This window comes from Haliotis rufescens, unplaced genomic scaffold, assembly GCF_023055435.1.
Source record: "Haliotis rufescens isolate VD_foot unplaced genomic scaffold, xgHalRufe1.0.p SCAF_2, whole genome shotgun sequence".
NCBI lineage: Eukaryota > Metazoa > Mollusca > Gastropoda > Lepetellida > Haliotidae > Haliotis > Haliotis rufescens.
The window spans coordinates 54077509-54104082 of record NW_025963890.1 but is presented as its reverse complement, the minus strand read 5'-3'; the positions used below and the strand labels follow the sequence as shown (position 1 = coordinate 54104082).

General features: G+C 37.6%; 1 protein-coding gene across 2 annotated transcripts in view; it reads right to left on the bottom strand.

The window, feature by feature from the left end:
- LOC124140737 (acetyl-coenzyme A synthetase, cytoplasmic-like) overlaps positions 1-23935 on the bottom strand; it is a 46946-nt gene extending 23011 nt beyond the window's left edge. Inside the window, exons 1-4 of one of the 2 annotated variants that reach the window (XM_046508461.2) lie at positions 23589-23935; positions 10408-10499; positions 7261-7364; positions 2280-2352 (exon numbers count right to left, since the gene is read on the bottom strand). In XM_046508461.2, coding sequence (XP_046364417.1) covers positions 2280-2352; positions 7261-7364; positions 10408-10499; positions 23589-23914 — 595 coding nt within the window. In that variant the 5' untranslated portion in view covers positions 23915-23935. The remainder of the gene's footprint in view (positions 1-2279; positions 2353-7260; positions 7365-10407; positions 10500-23588) is intronic. The other variant, XM_046508454.2, reaches the window with a different exon arrangement.
- Positions 23936-26574: the final 2639 nt, after the last annotated feature.

Genomic DNA, 26574 nt, shown 5'->3' with positions numbered 1-26574 from the left:
TTTCTTAAGACTGTTTGATTAAGCATACCCTGTTGGCCAAAAAGGGCTTGTATCATACCTCGTCCTTTACAAGTAAGGCAACAGTTTCTCTGTGAGAGTTTTTATTTTCCTAAATTCTGAGGTATTTTAGCATTGCAGTAATGTAAACACCAGCATTAAGGTCACGTCTTTATTGGTCCCGTAATCAGTGATATAGAGTCACAAGCCATAACATTAGTTATAAGTTCTTTAACATGAGTGAGTGAGTTGGATTTTACGCCGCTTTTAACAGTATTCCAGTCATATCGCGGCGTGTCAGCTTAATGTGGGAGGAAAGCCCGAAGTGATACAGGTCTCAGACGTTTACCACTTCGGTGAAACCCACGAGCACGGGTATGGTGCTGACAAACCTAGAAACATAATCGGGGCGAACCGGGATTTAACCCACAATCATAGGTTTCAGGCGTGCCCAAGGGACGCAACTCTGCACAGAGAATCACGGCGCCTATGACGACTGGGCCACCCGTGCCCCCTCTTTAACATGAATTAGGCAACGCGTAATTCTAATTTGAGAACTTTTACTGACATTTGCTTCAGATTTGGGGCCAAATATTGACCTCTGAGCTGGTATAGATTAATCTCTCATCCTGTCCCAGGCTCACAACACTGAATCAATGGACATATCAATAACTGTTTCTTCAATGACACATGGCAACAGATTGACAATTAATTATTCATTGCCATACTAAATACATGTGAATTGCTAGGCAACTCAGATGACTGCACAGTGCTGTAAGCACATTTTTCTTGCCCAATGAAGATCTTAAAGTCCTTTTGAATGGTGAATCCCATGAGATCGATAACATTGCATAGAGTTTAAATAGAATTTAGTGAATTATCATTTATGATAAACTTAAATAAATAAATGTGAAGACCCAAAACACTCCCAGTATGGCTACAAGTGGTATTAGCTGAGACTTTTTGTTTTGTTTGTTGCTTAATCTCGCATTCATAAAAATTCCAGCGTTATGATGGCAGATTGTAAATAATTGAGTCTGGACCAGGAAATCCAGTGATTGACATCATGAGCACCAAATATGCCAATGAGATACTGAACTGGGGTGAGTAAAGATCAATTCTAACGCGGACCTTAACAGATCTGTTAGCAGTCAACTCATGGCTATGGGTTGTTCCACTTTAATCATGGGACATTCATTGCTTAGTAATACATAGCTATGATTCATGCCTTCTTAACATTCTAACAAAGTTTGATGCTGTATCAAATTTGCTAAAGACTATTGCATATTTAGCATCAGACTTGAGTAGAAAATATGAAGGCAAGAATTATAGTTACTCGCGACCAGGGGATGGTGATAGTAAAAGTGGAGAAGTACATCGCAGCTACAGGTTGTGGTGACTATGTATTTAACCAATGAGTAATATGGAAATATCCGTGTCCAATGACACAATACATTACAATCTATTTTATACAGCCAGGTTATCCTATACGGAAAGTGGACTGACAATACAAATAAATTCTTCTTATTTTTCTGAACAGGTGGTAATTGTCTGTGTCATTTGCCAGTCAGACTGAATGAAATATACAGGATTCCTGCATCAGGGTTACTCCTGGGATGTATCTAGAATTCTAAACCATGTGCCCCCTGACAAGGAAATTGTAAATTAGGTTTTCTCGGTTCAAAATGGGGAATTTCTTCACTTTCATGTTTTTCAGAATTGAGTGGTATCTTAAAATCATATTTTGAGATTGGATTCAATGCAATAATAAAAAAAATAAGCCTAAAGCCCCTTCCTCTTTATTGTCCCTTTTATCAGTGAAAAACAAGGTTACCTATACAAATTTGTGGTCACTGAAAATTGCTGATCTGCAGAAGATTCTCACCCCTGGATATGAGCAATAATTCACAATGTCAGGGTATTAGGACACACCAATTCACCTAGCCTGACTACCCAAGCAGTGTGCAACTAAGAGAGAAAACAGTTTCAGCATGTTCTAGTAGACTAGAAACTGGGGACTACAAATTGCAGCCATGCAGGGAACCAAACCTGGACACCGTTTATAGCAAGCTGACATGACCACGGAGCCACTTTCCTACCCATTGCCCAAGGGGAATTACTTACAAATCCTGCTGTAACATTGTGTTGTCATGGTGACCATTCATAAATAATAATCTGATTGTCATGATTATAAACTCTAAGTTACATATTAAGCAATGGATAATATTTTCCTGAAAACAGCATCCAAGATGCTGTGGTATATTTGTCCATGAAAGTCAAACCTGCAAGGACGATAATATTAGCGTTGGAGCTGTAGAGGCGCTGTGTGACGGCAAGGTCAGAGTATCCTGCAAACTAAGCAAGACAAAAGGAGAGTGTGCTGGTTAGTAGACAGAGAACAAGGAACAACAGATTAAAGCATGAGTGATGCAATTTAGCACTAAAGACAGCAGTAGAAACTAACATTTTTAGTCCACTAGTCCTTATAATGATAACATATAGCAAAACCCTTAAAAATAGCAAATTTCTACTAGTCGCTTATGATACCTTAACTATTGGGCAGTTTAGTGATGCAATTTAGCACTAAAGACAGCAGTAGAAACTAACATTTTTAGTCCACTAGTCCTTATAATGATAACATATAGCAAAACCCTTAAAAATAGCAAATTTCTACTAGTCGCTTATGATACCTTAACTATTGGGCAGTTTAGTGATGCAATTTAGCACTAAAGACAGCAGTAGAAACTAACATTTTTAGTCCACTAGTCCTTATAATGATAACATATAGCAAAACCCTTAAAAATAGCAAATTTCTACTAGTCGCTTATGATACCTTAACTATTGGGCAGTTTAGTGATGCAATTTAGCACTAAAGACAGCAGTAGAAACTAACATTTTTAGTCCACTAGTCCTTATAATGATAACATATAGCAAAACCCTTAAAAATAGCAAATTTCTACTAGTCGCTTATGATACCTTAACTATTGGGCAGTTTAGTGATGCAATTTAGCACTAAAGACAGCAGTAGAAACTAACATTTTTAGTCCACTAGTCCTTATAATGATAACATATAGCAAAACCCTTAAAAATAGCAAATTTCTACTAGTCGCTTATGATACCTTAACTATTGGCGGTTTAGTGATGCAATTTAGCACTAAAGACAGCAGTAGAAACTAACATTTTTAGTCCACTAGTCCTTATAATGATAACATATAGCAAAACCCTTAAAAATAGCAAATTTCTACTAGTCCTTATGATACCTTAACTATTGGGCAGTTTGGCAAGGACTACAGGACTACTGCCAATTTCTAATGCTGAAAGATGAGAAACCTAACAACTTACACAACTCAACTTTTCACTGGAATATTTACATGGTTTTCAAACTCTCCTGACTTTCCTTTTTGTTTTCTTTGTTTAATGTGGCTAATTTATAATCCACTGTAAGACGGTTAGGACTGGAACGATACACCAACTGTGCGATCCAATACGTATCACAATACCTTGCTCATGATCTGATATGTATCACGATACTTGTATGTGCTCGTATCTGTAGTGCGTAACCCATATTTTTCATAGACAGGATGGTCAAACACCTTGCACACTGATGATTTACAGTTGGCAGTGTCAAGTATGGTGCAATGGATGAAAATATCTACTTTTTCACTACTAATTAGCATGATTAGTGTTTGGTGTAACAACCATTAAAGTAAACATTTAAGGTATAAATCAATATTTTTTAACTTAGTGTGCAACTGTGATCGATACATTTTTATCAGGAAGTAAAATATCGCAATTCACCGATGCATCGGTGTATCGTCCCACCACAATCGAGGGTGGCCTGTAAATTATTGAGACTAGCCAAGACAATCTAGTGATAAGCAGGATGCTGTCAGGGTAAAATGACATGCCAGCAACCACCTGATCCTCTAAGTCTACTCATACAACCAACACAGGTTGCTGGGACCTTTCTGACAACAAATGTCAATATATTGTAATCTCTATTTTTGTTTATTCTAAATTGATATATAGAAATCATACGATAAGCAATCAACCACTTGATAGCCCAATCAAAAGTTGAGTAGCAGATATTTCAAGTATGTTAATATTACTATGATAATGAAACATTTCACAATGAAATACACACATACTTCCCCATGGTTTGGTACACAGTATACATGGAAAGTTAAACATGGTTTTAACATGGACAGTTAAACATGTGAAAAGTTGGATTGTTTTGACAAATCTGAAATGTGAGTTTTAGGAATTTTAAGGGGAAATCAGGGACTTATGCGGATATAAAACATTGAGATTCATATCCATAAATACCACTATGATCACAGGATCTTCCCGTGCCTTATATTACTATTGATATAACAATATAATTTGTTTATTTCACCAAAAATGACACGAAGGGTCAGTTATAATCATGATAATTGCAAATTTACTACAAAAGTAGTATATTTATCATGCTTATTTTCAAAAGTAATCTGTCCCTTTGATCAGATGAAAGAGTATGCTGAAGCCTGATAAAGGTCAAATAATACATGTAGTATTTTCTGTATTCGGAGTTCAATCTTCGGCCAGTTTAGCGGATAGACAGATTTATTGCCCTTATTACAATTTACAGCTGAGCGACATCTGGCAAATCAATAACGACTGAGAACTGGGATCACATGACGAGGCACATGCTGTTACGTACATATATATTGTAGCCTTCACAAGGATATATATTAATGAAACTATTTACATAAATAATCTAAGTTTGTCACTTCCTGTTTGATAAATACAAGCATTTGTCAAATGTTTCTTTGATAGAATTTAACAGTAAGTTATTTCATCATTAATTAAGAACCTAGAAAAAAATCTGTATTCCGTTACTTTTGCTTATTGAGTGACTTACTGGAAGAACAAATGTTGTCTTGATTGACAAACAATTTTCAACATATCTTCACCCGTCAGCAAACACAGATAGGAAAACTGATAAACAATGGTACCTTTTCCTTGACACTCAAATCATGTCTACTCAAAAATAAGAAAATAAGTTTGTTTGTTTGATTGTTTGTTGTTTAACACCGCACACAGCAATATTCAAGCTAATGACGGCGGTCTGTAAATAATCAAGTCTGGACCAGACTATCCAGTGATTAATATCATGAGCATCAATCCATGTATTTGGGATCAATGACATACATCAACCAAGTCAGTGAGCCTGACCACCAAATCCCGTTAGTCGCCTTTTACAACTAGCATAGTCGCCTTTTACGGCAAGCATGGTTTGCTGAAGACCTATTCTACCCCGAATCTTCACGGGTCTGAAAATAAGTCTTACACATAGAAATTAAGGACTGTGAAATGGCAGGGTTGAAACTACTCCTCTGTTCTCGAAGGGCACACCAAACTTCCTTTATAAACATTGCCTTGTAAAAATGTTTATTTTAAAAGCCAGTGATAAATGTACTTTTGAAAGAAATTAATGTGACACAATAAAAATGACACATGTATGAAAACACCTGATGCATGGTATGAGTCACAAACTCAATATGGAGATTCAGAAATGATAGAGGGTAATTGCAAATCTTGATGAAAAAGAGCTCTCTTTCTAAATTAGAGCTGCTTATCATGCTTATGATGGCCTGACATTCACCAAGTTCGAAGACGAATCAATAGTGATCAAAAGTCATTTTCTAAAGGGCACACCTAAACTTCTTTACAGCGTTAGAAATTAACAGTTTTATAATCATGATAATGATAAGATATAGCAAAACCCTTTAAAAATGGCAAATATCTACTCGTCCTTATGATACCTTTACCATTAGGCAGTTTGGCAAGGACTACAGGACTAGTGCCAATTTCTAACCCTGTTCTTTACGAGTGCCCTGTGGCACTTTGGAAAAACTACAACCATAAACCATATCTTCCCTGAAAGGCCTGTGTGTGCTTTCTGATCTAACAGACAAATATGTGAACAGATATTATGTTCCAAACCATGAGTGAAGTTGTGTTTTATAATTTTGCTTTCAGATCTAATCCCATTTCCAAATTTAGACAAGATTTGTACTAATAGAGCTCTAGATAAGCTGGGCAAAAATAATTGAGTACCCACTGACAATTGTGGATACCAAATTAAAACCAAACCCAAGGGTAAAATACCGAAATTACCAAAAGCTCAAGATCTCTGTATTAACCATGATAACCAACTAATCTCTCTTTAAAAACTATGAAAATTTGCAAACGATGAATGATTAGTCTTTAAGACAAAAACAGCAGCAATTCAGCAAAAAAACAACTGTGTTCCAGGTGACATGGGTAGGGGTGACTATTGGTCTGGAAATCACTATTGCGATAACCATGATAACCATGGATATTGCAAGAAACTATTGCGATGAATATCAATAGTTTTCAGTGTATCATTTCAGATGGATTTTCGAGTTGAAGTGATAACCATAACCACAAATAAAAAGTAAAGTTTGAGATATGACTGATTTGTTTTTTCTTTACCCTAATAATTTAAGAAAAAGAAACTTCCACATTACCATGTGTAAATTACTACCACTCTTGATCATGATGATCAAAAGAAAAACAAATTTGAACAGCATTGCATTTTATTGATATGGTAAATACAATCGAAACTATCGATATTCCTAACTGAAATAGATACTATTGATTGGAAACTGATTTAACAATCGACTTATTGACTTTAAGTGCTTACCAATAGTAATATATCGATATTTCGATTTATCATGACACGCCTAGATATTACCCAAAACTACAGATTGCAATGAAATATAGAGTTACTGTTAGGGTTGTCCTGATATGCAGGGATGAGAATGGATATTTTTCTTTCAGCTGAAACATCTTTGCAATGGAGTGTCGTCTATAATTTGGGGGTGTTTATGGGGGAAGCCATCAAATTTTAACAAATTTGTGGACATTAATTTTGCAGAAATTTGCGGATTCGCTGAAGATTCTCATCCCTGGATATGCTTGTTTCACAGTTATTTCACAGAAACACAGTTATTTGATTGTTTACCTAACAATGTTCGAGAAAAAGTTACAAAGCACTGATAATGGAAGCCAAGTAAGCATGATGAGAATGAAAGGACATTGAAATGAAAAAACTAGTGCAAGGGTCACAACGAACTGAAACAACAAACACAGATGGGTTACGTACAGATGGAAGCAACGTCAGTAAAAAGAAACGGAAGGCATTGAGCAGTTTGCACTGGGCTGAGTGAAAGCATTACAAGCATAACGAGATCCTACCACTATGGAATGAATGGCTCCTATCCTGGCACAGGCCAACATGGCTATAGTCAGCTCGATGATCATCGGCATGTAGATCGCTACACGATCCCCTTTCTTTACTCCTGGAAACAGAAAAAGTAGTGCATCATGACACACTGTATCAAACGGTGAGTGAGTGTTGTTTTAGGCCACAGCAGCTGTAGACAAGGCAAAACAGTGACTGAAAACTTTACTCCTGGAAACAGAAAAAGTAGTGCATCATGACACACTGTATCAAACGGTGAGTGAGTGTTGTTTTAGGCCACAGCAGCTGTAGACAAGGCAAAACAGTGACTGAAAACTTTACTCCTGGAAACAGAAAAAGTAGTGCATCATGACACTCTGTATCAAACGGTGAGTGAGTGTTGTTTTAGGCCACAGCAGCTGTAGACAAGGCAAAACAGTGACTGAAAACTTTACTCCTGGAAACAGAAAAAGTAGTGCATCACGACACTCTGTATCAAACGGTGAGTGAGTGTTGTTTTATGCCACAGCAGCTGTAGACAAGGCAAAACAGTGACTGAAAACTTTACTCCTGGAAACAGAAAAAGTAGTGCATCACGACACTCTGTATCAAACGGTGAGTGAGTGTTGTTTTAGGCCACAGCAGCTGTAGACAAGGCAAAACAGTGACTGAAAACTTGGGCAACTGTTAGAGCTGAATATGGCCAGAGGTCTCGCAATATGATACTTATCATGATACATACTGACGATACCACTAGTACCACAATACACAACAAATTAGGGCTGGCTATCGATACAGATCATAGAGATTGTTAACTACATACCGATCAATTATCTATAAATATCGGAGAAGAAACTTTGAGCAAATACGTAAAAAAGATTCCCGCAAGAAATCAACATATTTTACTCCACTGGTGAGTGGTGGCACATTTATGCATGGATTAATTTGTGGACATTTGAGATGTAACAAAAATAGTTACTTTCCACCTTCAGCAATTGACATTGCTGACATTAACAAGCCTGTTTTGGTAAATCTAAACTTTATTTCATCCCAATAGCTTATGTAAGATACAGTGATCGCTCGCTATTGCGCTACCAATGGGGTCCAAATAATTGGTGGGCGTTATAGACGATGAGCCGTTTAACCGAGGCCGAGGCGGGGGAGCGCGCTCGGCAAATCTCAAATCATCAATAGGCCTATGTGTTTATCTCACGTCACGTCACGTCAAAATAGTATATATTTTTATGGACCTAGATCTACCTGTAATATCATTCATTTATTAAATCTGTCATATTTCACAATGTCTGAAATACGTATTCCATTCTAATTTATCATTTTTTATCAATAAATTAAAAAATTATTCACTATTTCCCGCGATGTTATTGAAAATAAAATTCTCGGACACACATTTCGACAACGGGTCCGCATCGAACATGTCAAAGAGCAAAATAAAGACTATTTTAAGCAAATCTTTAAATATATTATACAAAGTGATAAATAAAATCAACAAAAATATATCTAAAAGTAATCAAACTTACATCTAAGTTATTATTTCCATCGTTTCGTGCGATCGCGTGTAATGTAAGTCAAATGACATCTCGGCTTTCGTCACCTTGAATTCTCGGCTCGGACACAACGTTTAATGCAAAAATATATGCATAAAAAATCTTTGTCACAGCTCGTAACCTAGCACGATACATTCGCAAAGTTCCATATTTTTAATATATATCGTGATTTCCTGCTTAAAACGTTCAGAATAACACGATTTAACAAAAAATCTTTCGCTAACTTCTGAAATTTATCAAACACGAGCTTTGTATCACAGCTTGATTGGCTGCCTGAGGTCACGTGCTCAAAATTGACCAATCACGAAACTTGTAGCAGATTTCGGCAAGAAAGCGTCATTAGAAACAAATTTTAATCCAATGAAATTGCTTGTTATAACTACGGGGAAAAAACAGGCGATGTTACGAAAGCGCGATTACGAAATGAATGACCGCCGTGTTGTGACAGCAACTACATGTGTGTGACAGTTTAGCCTTAAATTGGATTGCCCACTAATTAAGAATATAAACTTCACTTGTGGTTCTCTTTTATTGCCTGCATGCGCTTCTAAGATCAAAGGATGTATAGTGTGAAAAGTTAACTAGTAGAACAATCGTATTTCCGGGACCTGCCGCGGATGTTTTCAAACAGATTATTAGAACTCCATTCAGCGATAAACCGTTGATTATGCAATGAGAAGCGTTATGTGCAAATAAACAACGAACAACAATACAATCATGTCTGTGTAAAACTCTCAGTATTAAAAGTGTACATAAATTTTGGGAGCCATGCGTTACCGCGCGTAATAACCGAAGTAGCGCTTTATCGAAGAGCCCAATAGCGAGCGATCACTGTATTATCGATGACACAATTTTCATATCGATAATCGTTAATATTTCTTCCCATCCCATTTCCGATTATGGATCTTTTTTGCCAGGCCTACAACGAATAGTATGATGAAAGAACTGAAACACAGCTCTAAAACCTGCATACAACCATTTTTCAGTTTAAAGACTTTTTCAAACCAAAATTGAAGACTTAAATGCAGTGTTTGTTGCTTAGGCTGCACTCAGCAATATATCAACTATATGCTTGTTCGTTCATCTGTTTGTTGTTTAACATCGCACTCAGCAATATTCAACTATATGACAGTCTTACGTAAATAATCGAGTCTGGACCAAACAATGAGCCTTGATCTACACAATTGGGATACAATGACGTGCATCAAGCAAGTCAGAGCATGACCACCCGATCCTGTGCAAAAGAAATCTCTCAAAATTCTTTTTGATGAAAAGGATGCCTTCATGCCCAATAAAACTGGTGGTGGCTTTGGTTTTTATGCAATACAAGTTACCTTCCTTGCCCATTTTCTTTTCCCTTATCTCCATGTTTGATTGGTCAGTAAAATGTTCATGAATATCAAGGGTGGGTAATTTGATATCACGGAAACCACGGGAACGGATCCAGAGGTTCGTGTAGGTTTACAGGAGAGTCCTTTAGACATAGAGGATGCTGAGTTTCCAAGTTTCTATCCCTACAAAATTTGTGCTACTTAGCACGATCAGGTATATTTTGAAACAACCTTTCACAGATCAGCAGATGGCTGATGTACTCACCCTGAGCCTTGAGAACGTTGGCGAACTTGCATACTTTCTGCAGTAGCTCCTTGTAGGTTATTTTGCCACAGTCAGTCGGGTCATTCCCTTCCCTGGAAAAAACAAAGCATCTGGAATTACAGAAGTGAGGTGAGGTGACATGTGGTTCAATGTTGCTCCTAACAATGTTCAAGACAGGTCGCTAACATGGTTAGAGGTGAGGTGAAATGTGGTTTAATGTTGCGCTCAACAATGTTCAAGACAGGTCGCTAACATGGTTAGAGGTGAAGTGAAATGTGGTTGAATGTCACGCTCAACAATGCTCAAGACAGGTCGCTAACATGGTTAGAGGTGAGGTGAAATGTGGTTGAATGTCATGCTCAACAATGCTCAAGACTGGTCGCTAACATGGTTAGAGGTGAAGTTAAATGTGGTTTAATGTCGCGCTCAACAATGCTCAAGACAGTCGCTAACATAGTTAGAGGTGAGGTGAAATATGGTTGAATGTTGCGCTCAACAATGCTCAAGACAGTCGCTAACATAGTTAGAGGTGAGGTGAAATACGGTTTAATGTTGCGCTCAACAATGCTCAAGACAGTCGCTAACATGGTTAGAGGTGAGGTGAAATGTGGTTTAATGTTGCGTTCAAGATAATAGCCTTTCTAGTTCTATATATAGACGTTAACATGGTTGCAGTGTATGTGAGTTAAGTAATTTAGTTATATCACTGCATGTCAGCAGGGAATGCCTAAGGTGTGTAGGTGTTAAAGGTTAATAACTTTGTTGAAACCCATGAGCATGTTGAGCCGATGGTTCTGGCACACCAAGGGGACACAACTCTGGATTTGAACCAATTCTCTCAGAGTAGGCACCTAATTGCCAGCCCCATTGGCTTCCACAAAAATGAAAGTCTTACAACTTGCAGCCAAGATCACGTTCTTTGTATAACCCTCTGACAAGTGTTCTAATCATGTTCATATCCTTCCACTATTCGGCCAGAAAATGTTTCAGGGAAATTAAACTATTGATATATATTGACTCAAAAGTATCATGACAATATGATAAATTGATCAATTATATAATTCTGTATGTATATATAAAAAATACCTATATGTATGCGTGCAATTAATTAAATCATGCTAAAAATGAACTGACCTAATCAATTATTATGTTTAGAATTGAATATTTTTCCTTTTCATTGTCCATCGTAACCATCGTAACGTATCTCTTAGATAAGCTAACTTCAATAGTTTCTGAGAAAACGTGTTCCTATTGCAGACGCTGTGCACTTTGTAAAGCAAGGATCAAGGGCCGTAACTGTGTATGTTAAAAATCTAAAAACATATAGCAAGGGAAGAAACTTAGAAAAAAAATAATTAAGGGGGACCAATTTTTTAACAGTCTTGACATGTATCTCTTTGATACGCATGCAAAGTTTCATTCATGTAATGTCAGTAGTTTCTGAGAAAACTTGTCCTCATTGCAGACACCAGGCACTAAGTTCAAAAGCATAAAGCAAGGGCCATAAATAATTTATGGTACAAATTTTCAAAATCAGTCTTGACAAGTATCACTTATATACATGATATAAGCATGCAAACTTTCATTCCATTTCATGTCCACGATTATACGCAATATGCACCAGGTTCAAAAGCACGGAGGAGGTGGATAACTCTGTAAAAACGAATTTAAGACAGCAATTTTCGAATTTATTTCAGATCATGACTATTAATATCAGTGTGTAAAATTTCATTTCTCTAACTTAAATAGTTTTTGAGAAAATTTGTCAATCTGGAAAAACCGACGAACTCCATTCCTCTATTGCCTGCCCCACTGCCTCAGCCGAGGATGAATGGTCAGACAGGATCTAAATATCAATCAAAATATCAATCTAAAGCAATCACAGCATGATCAATTGTAACAATCACATTTTGAGAATCCAGGTGAGAAATCATATCCCTAATATCTGCAGCTACAGCAGTTTCAGTTCACTCGACAGTGGTTATGAACACATCTATATCAATGGAGGCGTATGTGGAGGACTGCAGCAGCAGTGATAACATGTTATCATGGTCCTGATAACAACAGACATATACCAGTAGGTGTTATCGTATGAGTACAATCTCATTCAAATCTGATCTTAGTTCTCGCTTCCGCTAAACAAAGATCTGAGGAAATCCCATTGCAGGTCATGTCAGAACGACCTTTCACCTAAGAGCATTGCTTATCCGATCATGAAAGTGACAGTTGGATTATGATTTTTTATCGTGCAACCTCGGAAAAAACACACAGGGTATTCTGAACGACAGTTATGGGCTTTATGACTGTATTCAAACAATCTAGACCATCTATCAGCTATTCCAGAATGTTCTTTTGTTCAGTTTTTAATCTAGTATATGTCAAAATATGTTTCGAAGCGTAGTTGCCAGTTTGAAACTTGTGCCGTAAAACTTGATTAAGTTGGTTGATTTGTTGCTTTACGCCGGGCTCAGCAATATTATAGCTATATGACGGCAGTCTATAAATAATCAAGTCTGCACAGACAATCCAGTGATTGACATCATGAGCATCAATCCATGCAATTGGGATCAATGACATGTATCAACCAAGTCAGCGAGCCTGACCACCCGGTCCCGTTATTCGCCTTTTACGAAAGGCATAGAGGCCTTTTACGGCAAGCATGGGTTTACTGAAAAACTATTCTACCCCGGATCTTCACGGGTCAGGTATCCTTTGTCATAAGAATGAAGAGAATACAAAAACACCAAATCTTTGTTGTAAAGTAACCTTTTTCAATTTCTCGTTTCTGTCTTCGGACAAGATTGGTAGATTACACTATTTTACAAGGACGGTTGATGTGACAAGAACCTCAGCAACAATGTCTCACAAAAAGTTGCCAACATCATCGTTTGACCTACATTGTCATACATTATCTGTGGAGTAGGAAGTGCTCCCATAGCCTGTCCACGCTTGCAAGTCATGCTGTCCACATGGCAGACCACTAGCTGGGTCTTCTGAATGCATGTATGCTGTATGGTGTTCACATAGCAGGCCACTAGCTGGGTCTTCTGAATACATGTATGCTGTATGGTGTTCACATATCAGGCCACTAGCTGGATCTTCTGAATGCATGTATGCTATATGATGTTCACATAGCAGGCCACTAGCTGGATCTTCTGAATGCATGTATGCTGTATGGTGTTCACATAGCAGGCCACTAGCTGGGTCTTCTGAATACATGTATGCTGTATGGTGTTCACATATCAGGCCACTAGCTGGGTCTTCTGAATACATGTATGCTATATGCTGTCCACATATCAGGCCACTACCTGGGTCTTCTGAATACATGTATGTTGTATGGTGTCCACATATCAGGCCACTAGCTGGATCTTCTGAATGCATGTATGCTGTATGCTGTCCACATATCAGGCCACTAGCTGGATCTTCTGAATGCATGTATGCTGTATGCTGTCCACATATCAGGCCACTAGCTGGATCTTCTGAATACATGTATGTTGTATGATGTTCACATAGCAGGCCACTAGCTGGATCTTCTGAATACATGTACGCTATATGGTGTTCACATATCAGACCACTAGCTGGATCTTCTGAATGCATGTATGCTGTATGGTGTTCACATAGCAGGCCACTAGCTGGATCTTCTGAATACATGTACGCTATATGGTGTTCACATATCAGACCACTAGCTGGATCTTCTGAATGCATGTATGCTGTATGGTGTTCACATAGCAGGCCACTAGCTGGATCTTCTGAATACATGTATGTTGTATGATGTTCACATAGCAGGCCACTAGCTGGATCTTCTGAATACATGTACGCTATATGGTGTTCACATATCAGACCACTAGCTGGATCTTCTGAATACATGTACGCTATATGCTGTCCACATATCAGGCCACTAGCTGGATCTTCTGAATACATGTATGTTGTATGATGTTCACATAGCAGGCCACTAGCTGGATCTTCTGAATACATGTACGCTATATGGTGTTCACATATCAGACCACTAGCTGGATCTTCTGAATGCATGTATGCTGTATGGTGTTCACATAGCAGGCCACTAGCTGGATCTTCTGAATACATGTACGCTATATGGTGTTCACATATCAGACCACTAGCTGGATCTTCTGAATGCATGTATGCTGTATGGTGTTCACATAGCAGGCCACTAGCTGGATCTTCTGAATACATGTACGCTATATGGTGTTCACATATCAGACCACTAGCTGGATCTTCTGAATGCATGTATGCTGTATGGTGTTCACATAGCAGGCCACTAGCTGGGTCTTCTGAGTACATGTATGCTGTATGGTGTTCACATGGCAGACCACTAGCTGGATCTTCTGAATGCATGTATGCTGTATGATGTTCACATATCAGGCCACTAGCTGGGTCTTCTGAATGCATGTATGCTATATGATGTTCACATATCAGGCCACTAGCTGGGTCTTCTGAATACATGTACGCTATATGATGTTCACATATCAGGCCACTAGCTTGGTCTTCTGAATACATGTATGCTGTATGGTGTTCACATAGCAGGTCACTAGCTAGGTCTTCTGAATACATGTACGCTATATGATGTTCACAGAACCAAAAAAGTGTCTTCACTAATCACATATATCCTACCCTTCAACTTGGTCGGAAATTGGCATTTGAATAATTCCATTAAAAGAGAATATTATGATGCACCTCTACTAAAACTCAGGGCTTTAATGTTGACCATTTGATAATGGTTGTGTGTGAAACAGTCGACCCAGGATAAGAACAGGCCCACAACTGTTTCTTGGCATTAATTTCTATTTAATTTAGTGTAAATACAGGAAACTATGTGTATAACAAACACGCTATTAACGAACTGACAGATATAAGGAACTTATTTTTTGGTCCCCGACATTTGCTGTATATATGCTTAAAATATGCTTTTAACGTACTACGGTTATAACGCACAGAAATTAGTGGTCATTTTGGGTTCGTTAGAGCCATAGTTTACTGCATATCATAAACTGTGCATACTAGACAAAAGACAATTCTACTGTACTCTTAGACTCTGTACTGCTTCTTAGACGACTAGGTCTATCTATCTATATTTATAGCTGAAATGGATAGAATTATCATTAAACCGCCCACACATTATCAGAAATGAGCGGGCCACTGTAACTTGATAATGCCCTCATATTGCTTGACGAGGGGCCATTACCAAGCCCGTTGTGAGGTGACGTCATAAGGTAGAGAAAGTGACATCACGTATAATAGTGACGTCATCTGGTTTGTTCTATGACGTTTCCATGTTTGTAAAATGGGGTCAGTGACATTCGTGTTGATTGCAGTAAATGTTTCAAAACCGATGTTGTTGTTTCTTTTTATTTGATAACAAATTCCATCCATTTTAGCTATAATAACGATAACGCTATTTTTCAGGGCATTATCATATGCAGAAGCCCTCGGTCTTTTCAACTGCCCTCCTTCGTCGGGCAGTTAATGGAAAACCCTCGGGCTTCTGCAAATGATAATGCCCTGAAAAATAGCGTTATCCTTATAATATAAAAAGGACACATCAGAAATATTCTCCATGAATATTTATAGTGTATTATACCATGATGCCATGTACCCGACCTAAGTTTCTGTTACCATTTTAATGTGGCAGAGTATATTAATGTTTGAAAAAAATAAAGCCAGAACCGAAATAAGTCAGCAAACAAGAACCAAGCATGCCTTTGCATATCTCAGTGTAGCAATGTTTGCTTGAATGTGACTGAACCAGAAAACATCTTATGCAAACATAACTTTAAGGCAGGGGACAGACTTAAGTTATCTATAATCCCTGAACTACACACAGGCATGCAGTGTCAATAATAATTACTGGCCATTCTGAAGCATGTTAAGTAGTTTGGGCTTTCATGGAAAGTTACGTAAATATAATAAACTTATGCCTCACATCGCTGGTGCTGGGTCAACTTGGTCCAGCACAGGCTGATACACATGATGGGGGCATAAAAATCAGAATACATTAAATACATGACAACTGGAAATGTTTTTAAAATTTTGTTTTCTTATATTGAACTTGAAAACAAGACGGGCAACTAGTGGAAAGAGAACATGGCCCTGACAAACTCGTATAGCAAAACAGGTTACGATTGACAGCTACAGAGCTACAAAGAGTTTGTTGCTAAAGCCACACAAGGCGTACTTGCTATTATCAGGATTATATATCACTGAATACCACAGTATTGTATAGGGAAGTGAAGTATTGCGATTCACTGGTGAATTGCTCCAACCACACAGAGAGAGCTTATTAAAATAGGCACTGGTAATCTTGCTGGTTGGTGTCACCCTAGACTGATGCTGCCAATATGATCACTGTTTTGTCTGATCATCACGATTAAGTATTATTCTAAGACTGTCATGAAATATTTTGATATTGAGGACAATGACAAAAGAGTCACATTCCTTGCTCACTGCCTGCATAGGTCTTGAGAAATTTGACACGCTTAGTTGCCCATTTAAAGAAAACTACATATCTTGTCGTAGAGCATTACGACCTGTTTTAGAAATAGATTCACGCTAACTTATGACACAGGAATTGAGTTACGAGGCAATTGTTCGTGTAATAAATTTATTTTTCAAAACATGGTGACAGTGATTATCCATCACAGCATAAAGTCCAAGCACGATTTCCCCAAGACTTCACCATGGCTATAGATACCAGGACTTGCGTGCATGTGATCAATGTGTCATGGCCCCGTGAGATATGAGAAGGGATCAATGTGGCCACTAAACTCTTCACATATGCAGTGAAAAAAGGTCTTGAGCATGTGTGGTCAGACTGACACAGCGTGTTTAACACAGTCTATCATGGATGTTTGCAAGAATGTACTGCTATCATTGTTAAAGTAATGTAAAGAATTTGCTTCAAATCATTTTGTATCTAAATCGTTACAAGCACTTGAGGATTCTTTTGGAAAAGAGCAGATCCATATCCATATCCAATTGTGTAGCTACGACCCATTTTCAGAGATTTTGTAGTGGGAGCAGTGACAGATCAGTATGAGCTCAGGGAGTGTATGTGTTTGTTGTTTAATATATATGTCACATAAGCCTGTAAATAATAGAGTCTTGGCCACGCAATCCATCCAGAGATTGATATTGTGAGCAACGATCAATGCCATCGGGGTATGATGACGCCATGCATCAACAACATCATTGTGCCTGTTCATCCAATCCATTTAGTCGCCTTTTACGATTTTATATGTTGCTGGAGACAAACTCTAAACCCAGAATTCCCACATTACTCCGAGTGTACACACTACGCGTTAGAAACTGGCACTAGTCCTGTTGTCCTTGCCAAACTGCTCAATAGTTAAGGTATCATAAGGACTAGTAGAAATTTACCATTTTTAAGGGTTTTGCTATATGTCATGATATTTCTTTCTGGTAAATTCCACAAATCATTCTTATTTACTTTTCCCATCTTTGGCAAAATTTGACGAAAGTTAATCAATGGGTGTCAGGACACAATTTCCGAAGAAAAAATATAGAGTTGTGTATTGTTACAACAGCATAGCAAAAAAGCAAGCACCTACATTAAAAAATTTGAATGTTAACACAAACATCCCTCCACACCATCTCCCCAAAATAATCATATATCAGTTGGTATATATCAGTCACATATCCAGAGAGTTTAATCATTTTTCCTTGTTATGTTAATCTGTGGAATATTTGTTTTTAAAACCTTCTTGGATTGGTTTGCAATCTTTTAGGGAAAGTCAATGTGACATGGTTCAATTTCTTTGAGACTTGTGGTTACAAGTTAACTTTTTTTGACAAGGGGGGGGTCAAATATTTGTACACGTATCACTTGTCCCCAACTTGTATTTTCATGATTCAAATAAAACTGTTTTCTACAAAAAAATCCAGGGGTGCGCAACTGCACCCCCTGCCCCCTCCGGCTGGCTACGGCACTGGGTTAGAACGTGTTTGTGTTTGGTTCCTCCTTCAGCTCCTTGCCACAATTCCAGTGTTCGAAAGTATGTGTGTGTCATGAGGTCATTATTTTGGCAATTATTATTTGGAAATGTTTGCGCTTTCCTTGCTTTGCGAACTATTAGCATAATGGTTCAGTTTACCTATGTGATACATCTGGTACTAGTGTTTGATCTACTATTTGGAAATTATAACAACGGTCCTTTTAAACTAATAATCCTTTCTAGGCAACACAATACAGCTTGGCCATGTCAAACTATTACAGCATTTAAGAGCTTACAATTCATTTTCCCTGGTTACACCCCTGATAACCCTTAATTTATGAGCAATGTTATTGTTGAAATCTTCAGAAGCCATGTAAGCAGCAGCCAAATGACAAGTCACAACAGTAAACTATTTAAGAAAATAAGAAACTACTGCTCCAACAATACAACAATGCTACTTGAAACAGATTTGACAAAGGACAGATTGCTGCAAGTGAGTGGCCAATTTCTTCCACACCACACAACTAAGTACTTCAAGCATAGACCTATCCCCCTTATGTCCTGTGGTGAAAGGTAGAACCACGCTGACGAGGCAGTGAGAGCATTCAGCTTAACTATGGAAATTTGCTGAAACATCAGCTCTTGCAACAATTCCAACAAAGCAGCTTCTACAGTCAATGCTTTGAGCTAATAGCCTAGCATAAATAGCCATGGCCCAGAAAAAAACATCTTCCCGAGAGCTAACTGACTATAAAAGTCCAGTTTCAACCCTTGCCGATCTAGGGTGGTATTAAGGAATTAGATTTTGGCTGGACTAACGAGTCTATGCATAGTTCAATCAAAACATGCATGCAATGAAATCGAAACCCGCCTCGTAAACTGTCACGCAGATTTCGATCGATTGCAGGATTTGCAAACCATGTGCACCGCCAACTCGTCAACAGATATTTTCCAAATATTTTCATGATTTAACCAAGGTGCTCACGTGAATTGATGCACTTCGCAATGTAAGACCTGTTTCATCACAATATAGATCTTGATTATCGATCAGAAAACTTGACTGCCATTTTGTTTGAAACAAATGCAAGTGATACGAGAGGTGGAATCTGATTGGTCCATAGGAGGGACATAGCAGGGACATAACTCATAACAACCACTGGTGGCACTATGATCGAGCCTAGGAATTTCAGCCTAGTTCGGCAAGGGTGGAAACTGGACTTTTAAAGTCAGTTAACTCCCTTGCCTTTGAAGATGATAGTTACCAAACAAGTTGACTAAATAAATTACTCCAGTTACCTTGGTTAAGACAGCTGAATAGTACCATAGTAAGTGCATAAGTATATACTATATATCAACCTTTCCCTGTAAACACTTCATGCAGGTCACACAGAAACCAGCATGATAGATGTGTACATTACAGACCTATGTTGTGTACTGTTTAATGTCAAAGAGCACTGTCAACAAACTGACAATATACCAACACAGGCCTGGGGCATTGAATACCTGGTGTATTGTAGTGTGGTCAAGGTCATCAGAGGTGCTATACAGTATGAACTACATAATCATGATAATCATTAATCACTCCAGAAGATCTATATTTGGCGTGCACACCAACAATTTTAGGATGAGTGTTTGAAATTGAGCCTCATGCACAATTGCTAACAAACCTGGAACCAGCAAATAATGTCTATTAACAAGTGATTATTTTTGCACTCACAATACTTAAAATGAACAAGCAATTACCACGATAACAAATATCCCAGGGTTTGAAATTTCTTGCATCATGTGCTGATCATGCGAATGGAGGATTAAAATTGTAATCGCAAAGTTGAAATAAGTTCCTGATGCCTGAAGGTCAGACTATAAATATTTTGTCAATACTCTGTCATAATGTATGTTACATAATCCCGGCGATGAATGTTGTTTTATGAAAGCTATCTGTACTATGAACATGACAAACATTCTTAATCAATGTTAATTACAACTCCTTATCATGCTTACTATATCACTCATGATAAAATGAATTTCACTGAATTGGAAGATGGATAAAAAGTATTCTTAAATTGCACATCTAAACATCTGTTGCACACGTGCATTGTAATAAATACACATTTCTTTCCCTCATTTTCCACTTGTTTGTCCATTTTACTTGTGCCAAACGCATTTGTCACTGGTTCATATTATAAACCTTGTCACAAAGTAGGCAACAAATATGAATTCTAATAGTACCTGGACAGAGATTTACTTAGACCTGCTAAGAGTAGGGGTGTCACGATCAATCAAAATATCGATATATTGCTATTGATAAGCACCTAAAGTCAATAAATCGATTCTTAAATCAGTTTCTGATCAATAGTATCGATTTCAGTTAGGAATTTCGATAGTTTCGATTGTATGTACCATATCAATAAAATACATGCAATGCTGTTCAAATTTGTTTTTGAGTGGTAGTAATCATGGTAATTTACACAGGGTTCTTAAATTATTAGGGTAACGGGAAAACAAATCTGTCATATCCCAAACTTTACTTTTAATTTGTTGTTATGGTTATCACATTCAAAGGAAACTTCAGTTCCAATGTTTAATTCAACTCTAAAATCCCTTTTAAATGACACATTGAAAACTATCAATATTTATCGCAATACATGTAGTTGCTTGCAGCATCAATAGTTACCGCAATAGTTTCTTTCAATATCAATAGTTATCGCAATAGTGATTTCAAGACCAATAGTCACCCCTAGCTAAGAGGTCAATAGTTGGCCCAAATCTGCAGCAAATGTTAGCCAATATTACTAATTTGAATTCAAGATTTCCAAATTCCTCAGAATTTATGAAAATAAGAACATCAAAATAAACAAATTTGGAACAATATCACAATTTTAACCCAATTTGCTTGCCAGGGGCACTTAGTTTGGAATCCAGGATAAATTCCTGCTATAAGCACTGGTCATTATTTAAACCATGTTAAACAGTGCCATAGGTACAAAATCTAATATGGAATTATGAACCATGACCTGATCATGCTGATGACATGCTTTAAAAAATTCAGCGAGTTTCCATTTCGAGTCACTGTGACAGACACATCCGGTAGTGATAACAGTCAGGACAAAACAGAGGTACAAAACATGTCACCCTCATCTAACCTATGTTATCTTTAAACATCTTAACACGACTTGTCTTCAAAACACCCATAATTGTTGGTTGGATAATACCACAGATGTCACAAGCTGTTATCACATCCAGGGATATCACTGACCATATGATGGGCTTATGACAGCCCAATACAGCTGTACTCCCTACTGAACACAATGATTGTGAACCTTTGATGAACTCGCAGTACAAATGGACTTCGTTAGATGATTCACTGCATGGAGTTCCTTGGCTACCAATGAGATGATGGCTTAACTTTTGTTTGCAGAGTTCCTGCTGGCTTTTGAAACTGCCAATCCCAGTCCACTAAAAATGACCAGTCACCACAAATTTATGTCAGTCCCAACTTTCAACAAATAAAAAAATAATAATGAAAATTACATGATTTTAATTCTGTCAACATCATGTTCACTGCAATGATGTCATCACTGAAGAAACTTACCAGTAGTTAGATCTACATGTCATTCAGACATTCACACAAAGTACAGTTACAATTGTCTCTCTTTTTTTAAAAACATGTGTTTTCGAGACTAAGTTGCTACAAATATATTTATCCTTGAATCAAAGCGAAATGTTACAGCCTTGAACTAAAAGTAGACAAGGGGAAACCCTTATTGTAAGAGACAAGCTGACTTCGTTAAAAAAATATACTTATACGAATATCGCCAATGTTTTGTTCAACAACAAAGATGTATTTGATACTTTATTTGCCGGTCAACAGGGACTGGCAGTCACATGAATTACCAATCCAAGCCTAATTTTAAAACTGGTAATTACCGGTAAATGGGAACGCTGAGTTTGGCAAATATGGTGAAAAGATACCACATTGTGTGAGACAGCAGTCATGGCAGTTGTCTGTAAGCTTCGCCACTCATTGGAAGCTACAGTCCAAAACATTTTCTGTCTGATAAGCATGGCAATTAACAGTCCATATACATCACATAACATCAGAAACTACTCAAAATGATGCCAGGAGACAAGTTCTGTCAACAGGGGTTGACACAACTGCTGGCCTGTTGGCCCATGGCCAGTTAAAGTTACAAAAGGCTTGCTGATGCATAAAGTAGATTGCCCGCCTGGCTGGTCAAAATTTCACCCCTTCTCTGTGTATGTTTAATTTTTCTAAATTGGATCATCTCGGTAACATGACAACCGGCAGCAATTTTGAAATGTTATCTAAACAATAATCGAGTCTGGACCAGACAATCCAGTGATTTACATCATGAACATCGATCCACGCAATTGGGATCGATTACATGCATCAACCAAATCAGCGAGCCTGACCACCCGATCCCGTTAGTCGCCTTTTACGGCAAGCATGGGTTGCTGAAGACCTATTCTACCCCGGAATCTTCACGGGTTGGACGCAAATTTGAAAAAGCCTGTTTGCCCCTTAGTCTCTTAGTAGATTATCAAATTTTAAAGGGATGTTTTCCAATGTCATCACTATTCGGGCACAAGAATTTGTAGATGTACACAAACATACATATTATTAATTGACATGGGTCAATAAGAAATAGATGTCTATTACTAAATACTGATGATTCTGGCCATTTAATATGTCATTTTTACTGCATCCATGGAAATAGTAACTACAGCAAAATATATTTCAGCCATATCTGGTTAACACACAAAATAATGATACTATTATTGTTAAGCCAGTGAACAGGATGAGTGCAATATGCTCCTGGTACTTTAGTAGGCTAGAACCAAAGACGTATATAGACCTATACTATACGCCTTTGGTAGAACATAAACATAAAGTAAATTTGTAAACCTTGGTATTCAGTTGCACAGTCCACAGCAATCACTGAAATATTTACTGTTATTTCAAATGTTTGTTGAAGTGTCATGCGTGTTTTATTCACGCATGACACTTCAACAAACATTTGAAAAAAACATTAAATATTTCAGTCATCGATAGAAGATACGTCAATATTCACCAGATTACGTCAAAGGCAAAGTGACGTCACAACTTTGGATGTACTTCATGGCCTGACACTTGGCTTATTTGACACTCTAGTTTGCTACATCTGAACCCAAAAACCTGTATGACAGTCTTACCAGTAAAATGCAATCTTGTCTCCCAAACCACGCTCAATGTTTCTGTCAAGCATGTTGTAGCAGATGTTAGTTTTCGCTCCTTCCATCCATTTGATGGATATCGGTCCTTGTGTGTAGTCGAAGTTGTAGTCAAGAAATCGGCCAGTGGGGGGCGACTTCCAATAAAATTCTTTTGCAATCTCCTTCCAAAATTCTTCTGGCTCTTCCACAGACTTCTTGTACATTTCTTTATACTGATCAAAGCTCTTGACGTGAGCATCTTTCTGAAGCTCGTTTGGGGGCTGGAAAAGTCCCTCCATTTCTACCGAGTTCTCGCTGTCCGCCATCTTCGGTTGTGATCCCGACTATGAGTTTCACCGGCAACTGTTTTCTTATCTCGCATACCATTGGACAGCAGGAGCTGTCGTTATTTGCCAGGAGCATTTTCATTGGTTGTAACGCATCGTCGCACCTGTCGTACGACAAAGAAAGACGATGGGGTTTTCAAACGAAATTAGACCTGTAACCTATTGTGACAGGTGAAATAGATAACAAAACACACGTGATTAACATGATTCTTCCGTTATTAGCAGTAACCGATCTCACATAAGTCACAACAGCGCGAATCTATGACATAGTTTCAATGATGCAATATATCCCGATAAACATTTCATATAAATAATTAAATATGTTCATTTTCTCCACGCACATGTATTAAGGGTTTTTGCTTCATCGAAAGTATCTAAGCGTAATAAATAAACTCCATAGGTTGATAAACAGTTGATTGCTTGACACAGTGAAATCGAAACCAATTTCGTTTTATAAATAAACGAGAATAAACTGCCGGACAAAAGACTTGTAGAACAATTTTACCCATAATGTTGAAAGTTTTCTTAAATTAGATTTGACCAAAACAATACATACGTTTAACTTCTTTGAGGGGCATTTAGAAGTTGGAATGGTAACTAAGACAAAATTGTTATGGATGAGCAACTTCTTTATTACAATTGGGCGACGTTTCGGTGTAGATTCTAAAACCGTTATCAAGCAAAACTATGATAGCCAGACCAGATACATCACCATCGAAGAACTATTTATTCTTTGTTTCATGTTTAGCCACCCTCAAACAGTTTAATTCTCAGGCCTGAACATACGTTAAATTGTAGCATATAATCAGAGACCTGATCTCTGGCATGGTATCTTGTTGCTATTCTGTCACTTATAGATATTTCTCTTCTCTTTATGCGCGTGATATTTTTTTAAGTCCCATACGATTGTCTATATCGCAAAATGTTTTTAAATTTTGTCTGTTTGAAAATAAATATATAATCTTCAAGTACGAGAAATTGACAAAGGTTATTACCATTCCCTATTATATTCCTGATTTATAACTTTCTCCGACAATTTGATGTGGCGATATTCATTCATTCATTCATTCATTCATTAACTGCATTGTAGCCTTATAAGATATAGAAAATAAGGAAGCAAGTTAATTGATACAAGTCTGAGTCAGTTAGTACCCTAGGGGTTAGAGGATGATCATCTTTTATTTATTTATTTTTTTCTACTTCCAAAGTATTCAAACAAAATATATAACAAAACCATCATAGCTTCATATACATCTAATTTGATGGCACAGTAAGATTGAAACTAACTTCGGTTTAAAAATAAGTCTCAGGACTGAACAAATGTTATATTTAATAATATGATCAGAGACCATGGTCTTTGTTATATATAATATATTGGCGCTGTCCTGTAACTAATGGATGTTTCCATTCTGTTTATTCGTGTTATTAAACTGCTGGCAAAAGAAAGTATATACTTGAAAAATGGGCATGTGACCCAAAATACAAATGTTATTAAAACGTTACTAGTCCGAAAATGGGTCACGGGTGGTCCAGTCTTCAAGGCGCCGCGATTCTCTGTGCAGAGTTGCGTCCTTTGGGCACGCCAGAAACCTATTGTTGGTTCGAATCCCGGTTCGCCCCGATTCTGTTTCTAGGTTTATCAGCACCATGCCCGTGCTCGTGGATTTCACCGAAGTGATAAACGTCTGAGACCTGCATCACTTTGGGCTTTCCTCCAAAATTAAGCTTACACGCCGTGATATAACTGGAATACTGTTAAAAGCGGCGTTAAACCAAACTCACTCACTCACTCACCGAAGTGGTAAACGTCTGAGACCTGCATCACTTTGGGCTTTCCTCCCACATTAAGCTTACACGCCGTGATATAACTGGAATACTGTTAAAAGCGGCGTTTAAAACACAACTATAATACCCCTATAAAAACTTACATCACAATTGAATAACCATTCCTTGTTTGTTTCATTTTAGTCACCACCAAGCGTGGGTACCCGGCAGTTTGATAGTAGTTTACGCTCTAGCCAAAACAAAAAAACATTCTATGAAGCATCCTGCTTATCAAACCTTCATGTTCAGATAATTATCTGTAGTTGCTTCGTGGGACGTCTGGATACTTGAATGGGAAGTACATGCATTTTAATTTGTTTTTAGTGCGTTTTTATCTTTTGGTTTCACATGAAATGTGTTGTATGCGTGGAATTTATTTAAGAAAAATATCAAGTATATTTTTAAGACCCCTTGTACACCCGCATTTCTAGAAGACATTTCGCCACAATAGATAATGAGGAGACATTTTTGTCCAGACAAGAAAATCTGGAAAGGAAATATATGACGGTATTTTACGCATGCTTCAGTGACTATTGAAGAGTGAGTGGATATGGATACAAGTACTTTTACTAAGCTAGCTGAGAACTAGTACTAAACTGGTGCCTCCTCCTGTTCATATTTGCGTTTCCCTTGGAGAAATTTCAACTGAGGGTAATGTTTACTGTACGAAATAATAAGGTGCCTAGCTTATATTTACGATTGGTTAATTTTAACCAATTTACTTCACTTTCCATCGAGTTAGGTAGTGAATCGTTACGAAACTGTGTCTTTGATAGCTTTATACGAAACCTTTTTATTTGTAGCTTTGCTATAGT